At 56.5% G+C, this 8,743-nt stretch overlaps 1 protein-coding gene across 3 annotated transcripts; it reads left to right on the top strand.

Moving 5' to 3' along the window:
* The first annotated feature begins 268 nt into the window (after positions 1 to 268).
* On the top strand, positions 269 to 8,743 carry TBC1D24 (TBC1 domain family member 24). 3 transcript variants are annotated; one of them, XM_008049888.2, is made up of 9 exons: positions 269 to 335; positions 1,632 to 2,709; positions 3,306 to 3,323; positions 3,815 to 3,973; positions 4,917 to 4,980; positions 5,312 to 5,407; positions 5,747 to 5,981; positions 6,397 to 6,573; positions 8,394 to 8,743. In XM_008049888.2, the coding sequence occupies exons 2-8, from the start codon at positions 1,745 to 1,747 to the stop codon at positions 6,549 to 6,551; spliced, it is 1,692 nt and encodes a 563-aa protein (XP_008048079.1). In that variant the 5' UTR covers positions 269 to 335; positions 1,632 to 1,744; the 3' UTR covers positions 6,552 to 6,573; positions 8,394 to 8,743. The 3 variants fall into 3 exon arrangements, with proteins under 3 accessions (XP_008048079.1, XP_008048078.1, XP_008048080.1); XM_008049887.1 differs by lacking the exon at positions 8,394 to 8,743 and adding an exon at positions 7,344 to 8,386; XM_008049889.1 differs by lacking the exons at positions 3,306 to 3,323; positions 8,394 to 8,743 and adding an exon at positions 7,344 to 8,386.

Raw genomic sequence — 8,743 nt, 5'->3', positions numbered from 1 at the left:
TCGAACCCGCGGGCTCAGGCAATCCACTCACCTCGGCCTCCCAAAGGCGCGGGATTACAGTCTGAGCCACTGAGCCCAGCTTGTTACTGTATTTTATCACACATGAAAAAAAGCACACTATCAAGTGCTTTCTCAATACATTGTCTCACAGATGTAAGTTTTACCCTATAACTTTTTCACTTTTCACTCAGTGCTTTAAAGTAGTATCTGCGTTTTCTATTTGTAGGTGAATGTTCTAGATGCAAGAGAAACCAGAATGGTCTGGTCCTTTACCAAAACTCGCTGAAGCAGACCCCTGTGGCATCTCTGGACACTTGTACCCTCCTGGGGGAAAGGTTAGTCTGGCATGCATGGGCAAATGTGGCAATTCTGTACCAGGACAGTAGCCCTCAGCCAAGGCAGCCGCCCGTGTCTGGAGTCTCACAGAGTACATCTGACTTGCTTCTCCCATGAGTGCCTGACCCCGCAGCTGCCTGTCAAGAAACAACACCACTTTCTCGAATATTTCTTGGCTTACTTGGACCCAGAAGGGTCTAATTTTGAAGCTGGGATGCCGCCCATTTATTTCCCAGTTCTCCCTCTGCAAAAACGTCTGCTCTCCTCCAGGGATTCTCCTATGGAGTTACCTGCCTGAAATAGCTTTCAAGCTGGCTGTTTTAGAGAGTGAAGATCTGGCTCACAATTCCAACCTGGGCACGGTGGGATCGAGTAGGTGTGTGTTTTCCTTACAACCCACGGCTGGTTGAAGGCCTGAAGCTTCAGAGAAATGAAACAACTCTTTATTCATTGGCATCTTGATGGGTGGCATTTTGGACCCTGGGGAGGACCACTCCCGAGCAGAGAGTGGTTTTCAGTGGGTCAGGCTCTGTAAGTCCTGGGAACACTCTCTAGTCTCTCATTACTGAGAACCTATGTGACCTATGCCAGTTACTTCATAAGCTCTGTGAAAAGAAGAACTACTCCAGAGTTTATACTGGCTTCTCAGGACAGTCACTTATCTTTTTTTTTTTTTTGAGAAAGCTTGATTTATTGAGAGAACAGAAAAGCTCCCAGAGTGCGAGGGGACCCAAGTGAGTTGCCCAGTCTAATGGAAGCCCTTCTGATATTTACAGAGAGATTGAAACAAAAGGCATGTCTGAGCCAAACACAGTGGCTCATGCCTGTAATCCCAGCACTTTGAAAGACTGAAGTGGGAGGATCATTTGCAACCAGGAGTTCAAGACCAGCCTGGGCAACATAGTGAAACCTCATCTCTATTTAAAACAAATATATGTTCTTTAAAACATGAACTTTTAGGCTGGGCTCCATAGCTCAGCCTGTAATCCCAGCACTTTGGGAGGCCGAGGTGAGTGGATTGCCTGAGCCTGAGGGTTCGAGACCAGCCTGGGCAACTTGGAGAGACCTTGTCTCTACAATAAATCAAAAATTAGCCAGGCATGGTAGCATGTGCCTATAGTTCCAGCTACTTGGAAGGCTGAGGCGGAAGGATTGCCGGAGCCCAGCAGGTCGATACTGGGGTGGTTGTGAGCATGCAACTGTACTCCAGCCTGGGCGACGGAGTGAGACTACAACTCAGAAAAAAAAAGAACTTTTAAACACAAATGCTAAAAATGAACTTTTAAATCCTACAGGGTGTGAGATGGCAGACAGGCTAGCAGAAAACCATCAGAGAGGAGGCTGGAGGATTTAGCTGCTCTTTGCTTCCCCCTGGCAATCTGAGACCCTTCCGGGCATAGCAGGCACCATGGACTCCCCAGGATACAACTGCTTTGTGGACAGAGACAAGATGGATGCCACCATCCAGGACCTGGGGCCCAAGGAACTGAGCTGCACTGACCTGCAGGAGCTGAAGCAGCTGGCACGCCAGGGATACTGGGCCCACAGCCACGCACTGCGGGGAAAGGTGTACCAGCGCCTGATCCGGGACATCCCCTGCCGCACAGTCACGCCAGATGCCAGCGTGTACAGTGACATCGTGAGCAAGATTGTGGGCAAGCACAGCAGCAGCAGCCTGCCCCTGCCCGAGTTTGTAGACAACACGCAGGTGCCCAGCTACTGCCTGAATGCACGGGGCGAGGGCGCTGTGCGCAAGATCCTCCTGTGCATTGCCAACCAGTTCCCTGACATCTCCTTCTGCCCTGCCCTGCCAGCTGTGGTGGCCCTGCTGCTACACTACAGCATTGATGAGGCCGAGTGCTTTGAGAAGGCCTGTCGCATCCTGGCCTGCAATGACCCCAGCAAGAAGCTGATTGACCAGAGCTTCCTGGCCTTCGAGTCTTCCTGCATGACGTTTGGGGACTTGGTGAACAAGTACTGCCAGGCGGCCCACAAGCTGATGGTAGCTGTGTCGGAGGACGTCCTGCAGGTCTATGCAGACTGGCAGCGCTGGCTGTTTGGGGAGTTGCCCCTCAGTTACTTCGCCCGGGTCTTCGATGTCTTCCTGGTGGAGGGCTACAAGGTGCTGTACCGCGTGGCGCTGGCCATCCTCAAGTTTTTCCACAAAGTGAGGGCAGGACAGCCCCCTGAGTCCGACAATGTGAAGCAGGACATCCGCATGTTTGTCAAGGACATTGCCAAGACAGTGTCTCCTGAGAAGCTGCTAGAGAAAGCGTTTGCCATCCGCCTCTTTTCCCGCAAGGAGATCCAGCTCCTGCAGATGGCCAACGAGAAGGCCCTAAAGCAGAAGGGCATCACCGTCAAGCAGAAGAGGTAGGCAGGCCTGACTGCAAGGGCCCCAGAGTGGAGTCTTTGGTGGGATGCATCCTGGGGCATGAGGTTATTTTGCTGGTCCCGAGGCCTGCCTCTGGCCACCTGCCTGCCCACTATCCATCCAGCCATCTATGTGTGAGTAGAAAGACCTGGAAAATAGGAAGAGCCTTCCTGTTATAGCCACAGGCAAAGGGCATTGGAGCCTGTCCTCAGGGACAAAGGCCCATAGCTGAGATGGACGCCGATGCCAATGGGTCAGAAGTTCCCACGGGGACCAAGCCTGCCTCCCAAGGGCCATTTCAGGGTACCCCCTGCTTTGCCCCTCCAGCTCTGGGCTCCATGGCTGGACGTTCTCTTGGCTGCTGGAGGTGATCTTCTGCCCTGAGCAAGCCCCTGAGCAGCAGCATTGGGAAGGGTCATGGTGTCCTGAGACTGGCAGCTGGCACTGTGATGGTGCTATGATGTGGCCTGTTGGCATGGCATCCTCTTTCTGCTGAGCCAGAGGAAGGCTGTCTGGGGACTGGTACTCGCTACTAACCTCTCTTTGTCTGTTTTATTTTTCTTCTCCATGTCCGTTGCTTCCTCCTGTTTTTCAGTGTTTCACTTTCTAAGAGGTAGGTCTGAGCGCACATCTCCACGCTGGCTTCTGTCTTTCTGCTGGGCTGTCTCTGGGCTGGCTGCTTGCTCTGTTTTAGGACCTGGCTGGCTCCCCCAGTCCAGCTTCAGCAGTGCTGCCTCAGCCTGACTGATGTTCAGGCGCTGTCTGTCTGTCTCTCTCCATCTGCCTGCCTCAGTTGTGGTGTCTGCCAGTGCTTGGCTCACCCTGAAGCCTTGTCTTGCCAGAGCAGAGTCACACTCTGTCCTGATTTCTTAGATAAAAGGTGCTTTTGTCCCCAACCAGGCTGGCACTCTCCCCTCTGTACAGGGGGGTGGCGGGGCCCCTGGAAACCTTCCTGTCTTTACCTGGAACTGGGCTCTAACCTGACTGGGTGAGACGTTCCCCTGGGCTTAGTTCCAAGGAGAGGCTCTGGGGCATACCTCTTGGGTGGGAACTCGGCCACGGCCCTGGATGCCTCAGGAGCTGACCCCTCCCCTGTTTCCCCAGGCAGTTTGTGCACTTGGCCGTCCATGCAGAGAACTTCCACTCAGAGATCGTCAGCGTGAAGGAGATGAGAGACATCTGGTCCTGGGTCCCTGAGCGGTTCGCCCTCTGCCAACCCCTCCTGCTGTTCTCCTCACTGCAGCATGGGTACAGCCTGGCCAGGTAATGCCCCAGGAGGCGGGGACAGGGTGTACTGGTACCAAGGTGTGGGGTGGTCTGTGGGTCTGCCTGGCTTTGCATCCTGCTGTGGTGACTAGAAACAGGCCTTGGGTACCCGCTGAGACCCTGCCTCTTTGTTTGGTGCGTGAGAACCAGGGTCCCTTTTTCTGAGTATTTGTCATTCCTAGACGTTGGGGATCATTGCCAGGCATGCCACAGCCCAGGGCCCATCATCAAGACACAAGAGGTAGGATTCCTGTCTCAGGAGCTCACAGAATTGTTGGGGAGAGGAGCACACGGGCAATAGGCCCTGGCTTCCGGCAGGGGACCCTGGGCACACTGGCCATCACGGTGGCCCAGGTACAGCTGGCATGGTTCCCCTCGAGCCTGAGATGGCAGGTGGCTTTGGATGCTCAGGCTTGGGCCGAAGGTGACCTGGCAGAGGTGATGCAGGCAGAGCTAGCCCAGCCTCCACCCAGGCACAATCCACACCACCACGGGCATTTTGGCACAGCTAGAGCTGCTACTTCCAGCCCCACCAGGGACACCAGCCAAGCTCTGGGTGCCACATTGGAGCCTTGGGCCTCCCCAGCTCCCCACATGTCTGGGCTCCCAGGGATGTGCCCAGCCTTCCTACCACGGGGACTTGTTCCTCTGGTTCCTGCTTCCCTGTAGCATTTGGTGCTTGGCTGTGTCCTGGGGAGGGGGACGCCTGCTCTGAGGCCTCTCCTTCAATCCTACAAGGCAGACAGTCCCAGGACAGCCAAGGGGGCCAGGCAAGAAGAGCACCCAGGCAAAGATGCTGTCTTGTCCCTGGAGAGAAGGAAACACAGTTCCCAGACCTCCCCACCTCCAGACAGCCCAGGTTGAGGGCCAGTGGAGGCTGTCAGGAGGCAGCAGGGAAGGGTGTGCAGGGGGCGGCTGACACGCATGGTCTCTGTCCCAGGTTCTACTTCCAGTGTGAAGGACATGAGCCCACCCTCCTGCTCATCAAGACCACTCAGAAGGAGGTGAGGAGGGACCAGAAGAGCCGGGGGCCTGGCCTCTGATAGGCTCTGGGGGGCCTGTGGCTGCCTGGGCTGGCCAAAGTCAGAGTGTGATGGCTAGTACATGGGGCTAGTCACATGCTTGAGGGCTGCAGAGGAAGGCAAGAATATCCCAGGATCGACCACCCACCCTCACTGCCAGCCCCAGGCCCTGGTGAGAGGGGTTGCACCCATCCCAAACCTTCCTTTTTCCACACTGCTCCAGCTCTGACTGTGACAGGCCCCTCCTCAGGCTGGAACAAGCAGGCGTTCCTGGGGCTGGCAGGATACAGCTTTACCTGACCTCTCTCCCTAGGTATGTGGAGCTTATCTATCAACAGACTGGAGTGAGAGAAATAAGTCTGGAGGCAAATTGAGCTTCTTTGGGACTGGAGAATGCTTTGTGTTTAGGGTGAGTGGGACTGAGTGCAGGGCTCCCTGTGGGCCCAGCAGCCACAGCCTACTTGGGGCAGCTCCCTGGCCACTCTGCTCGTGGGACCCTGTTTTATTTTCATCATGGCGGTTACCCTGCAGGATAAACTCCCCGCTGCTTCTGGGTTTAATCACTAGACCTAACTTTCCTTGAGGGTGGGCCTTCTCTGCCTGTGGCACCACCTCCCTAGCCCCTGGCTCAGGCCTTGCCCACCGAAGGCTCTGGATGAACATTCAGGGTTGAAAATGGGCCATGGCTCTAGGGATAGGGAGGCCTATTGGGTGCCTGTGCATTTCTGACCCTGCCTTTCCACCCCAGCTGCAGCCTGAGGTGCAGCGCTACGAGTGGGTGGTCATCAAGCATCCGGAGCTGACCAAGTCAACGTCCCTTGTGTCTCCGGAGACCACCACCACCACCTTCTCCTCACTCAGCCACTCTGCCTCCTCGGACCCTGCGGACCGCCTCTCGCCATTCCTAGCTACTCGGCACTTCAACTTACCCTCCAAGACCGAGTCTATGTTCATGGCAGGTGGCAACGACTGCCTCATCATCGGTGGGTGCCACTCCTTCCACCTGATGGAGCCCTGCCTGCCCTGGGAGGAGGGGATGGGGTTCTGGGCAGCAGAAGCCCTTGTGCCCAGCCCTTGACCCAGCAGCAGGTGTTCACTCGAACCCCATGATGGCAGAGGGAGAGACCTGGGTTGTTGAGGTGGACTGGGCATGAGTGGCAGGAGAAACAGGCTGGGCAGCAGAGTCCAGCTCAGATGGCCAGGCCTGGGGGCTTTGGAGGATCAAAGGTAAGTGTGGTTTCAGAGAGGACTCTGGGTGGACAAGGACAGCTGAGACTTGCCCTGTGCAGGTGGGGAGGCATTGAGCACCAGGAGCCTGGATGTTGCTTGTGGGACATCCCCCAAGAGTAATGCCTGCTGTTGGGCAGAGGTACAATTGCTGACCTGAGCATCCCACAGGAGGAGGCGGTGGCCAGGCCCTTTACATCGACGGGGACCTGAACCGGGGCCGCACAGGACACTGCGACACTTTCAACAACCGGCCCCTCTGCTCTGAGAACTTCCTTATCGCGGCCATTGAGGCCTGGGGCTTCCAAGACCCTGATACCCAGTGACAGTGGCACCACAGCCATTAAGGTGATTAAGCCGCTGCTGTAGGGGGTGGAACGGAGGCCCAGCTGCCTCCTCAGGGAGCAAAGAGTGAATGTGACCCCCATGTGGTGGACAGGGTTGGAGGCAGTAGAGGCCTCACAGCTGAGTTGACACTGCTTGGACCGGCTGCTGCCTCTACTCTGGACTCAACTCAGGCTCCCTGAGGGCTGCTGTGCACCCCCTCTCCCCAGTGCCCGCATAGGAGGCACCTTCCTCCCAACCTAGGGCCCTGGCTGGCGTGGTGGAGGTGTCCTGAGTCAGAGGCCTTGGGGCATGGGGGCTACGGCTTGCAGCCCTTGAGCCACCTCCACAAGAGAGCTTAGTCCCTGGAGGCTGGAAAGGCAGAAGTAACCCGCTGCCTAGAGTGGTGTGTTTGCGGTGCCCCCTGCTGGGGCTGCATAGCATCGCTCTTCTCCAGAGCAAGGCCCTGTAGCCTGGCTGGCAACTCACGCCTGTGGTGCTTTGGTCTGAGACCGATGCCCTTGAATCTGCTCCTTGGCAGGATCCCACTCCCTGCCCTGTGAGCATCTGCCTGGGCCACTGACCCAGCCCCCTGCCTGGGTCTCCAGCTGCCTCCCCCAACAGTGCCTCCTCTTGGCCTCTCTGTGACTCCCCTGGAGCTATGCCTGCTGCTGCAGGGTAGGAGAGGGGAGGGTGGGATTCATGCTGGGCTCTACCTCCTCTGCCCCCCAGGGAGGGCCAAGGGCCCATGGATGGGGCTGGAGGGTGTGTGATGTGTCCTTGTGTTTCCACAGAGCCTGAAGCTTTTTACTGGGCCACGCTGCGTGGTCACATCTGAAGAGGTGGCACTGGAGAGCCATCTGACCCACCCAAACAGCCAGCTCCATGCCCAGGGGTCTGCCCAGAGAAGCCCAGACCCATGGGGGCTTCTCAGCTCTCCTCCTCTCCAGCCCTGTGGACTCCTTGAACCCCCTGCTGCCACCCATTTCACCTCTGTCACTGCAGTGACCCAAGGCCCAGAGTCATATCCAGGCCCCTCAGTATGGCATGCTCATCTCACTCTGGCCCCAGTTCCTTCCCTCATCAGGCCCTGAACCCTCCCAGGCCCTACCCACACAGTACCTCCTTGGTCATCCTGTGTGGATGCATGTCCTCCCTCTGTCCCTCTCGTGGCATTGTGGCTGACCACAGGTCAGGGTTTTCTGGGCCACCGCCTCTCCTTTTTCAGCCTTTGGAGAGCTGGCCAGATGCATGGTAGGTGCCAAGGGAGGACTCTGCAAGGAGCAGCCCCTGCACTATGACCCCCCCATGCCCTGTGACCTCCTTGAGCTGGTCCTGAGGGCCTGGGCACCATGGAGGGAAGAGGGGTAAAGCAGAGGCCCAAGTGATTGTGTTGGGCCCACCGTGGAGGCCTGGCTCACAGACACAGCCCATACTTCTCCCCCAGCACTGTGCTGCTGCCCATCTTCATTGCTTGCTCTTCCTGTAGGGGTTTGACCTCCCCTGTCCATGTTCTCATGTTGGCTCTGAACAGGGCCACAGTGGTGCAGGAGGAAGAATCAAGAACCCTGTGTGGCTTTGGACAAGCCAGCAAACTGTAACTCAGTTTCCCCAACTGTGAAATGGAGCCTAGTTATCCTGCCCTCTTTTCCTCTTCATGAGGCTATTGAGAGGCTCCCAGGGAGATCATGTGAGTCCCTCTTGAGGGGATGTGCTGGGAGGGGTCTCACCACCTACTTCTTAGACCATTGCAGCCCTCCCCGCCCTTCTCTGAGCCCCCACCACCCTCATTTGTACCATAACTTCAGTGTTCATTAAACACAGTCTTGTTGCATCACCTCTAGGGTCCAAGTCTGGTCTCTTCAGCCAGAGGGGCCTGCAGGCCTGCAGCCAAGCAGAGGCAGGAGGTCACCGCCACGGCTGTGCTTACCCACACGTTACCACTAGGACGTGCCACACCTCTTTCAGATGGAGCCTTCCGGGAGCAGATGAAGTTATGCTCGAATACTGTTTTTGGTGCTCCCTCTGCAAACTTCTGGAACTGGGTGGTTATTTTTCTGGCGAGTGAGTTCAAGTTCTGTGTGGCTGCCCCAAAGGTCCCCACCTGGGCCTTCCGGAAGATCCAGACCAGGAAGATCAGTTGCTGTTTAGTCATGATTTCTACATCATGAGTGAAGTTCTTAGTTTTGTATGT

The sequence above is a fragment of the Carlito syrichta genome, unplaced genomic scaffold (assembly GCF_000164805.1).
Source record: "Carlito syrichta isolate Samal-C Ts95f unplaced genomic scaffold, Tarsius_syrichta-2.0.1 Scaffold138851, whole genome shotgun sequence".
Lineage (NCBI taxonomy): Eukaryota > Metazoa > Chordata > Mammalia > Primates > Tarsiidae > Carlito > Carlito syrichta.
This window is presented reverse-complemented; position numbering and strand designations above follow the sequence as displayed.

Excerpts from the sequence above, each read along its gene's own strand:
- TBC1D24 (XM_008049888.2), top strand. The coding sequence starts at position 1,745 with ATGGACTCCCCAGGATACAACTGCTTTGTGGACAGAGACAAGATGGAT. Across the intron at positions 4,981-5,311 it reads TCAAGACCACTCAGAAGGAG|GTATGTGGAGCTTATCTATC; the intron begins GTGAGGAGGGAC and ends CTCTCTCCCTAG. Across the intron at positions 5,982-6,396 it reads CAACGACTGCCTCATCATCG|GAGGAGGCGGTGGCCAGGCC; the intron begins GTGGGTGCCACT and ends AGCATCCCACAG.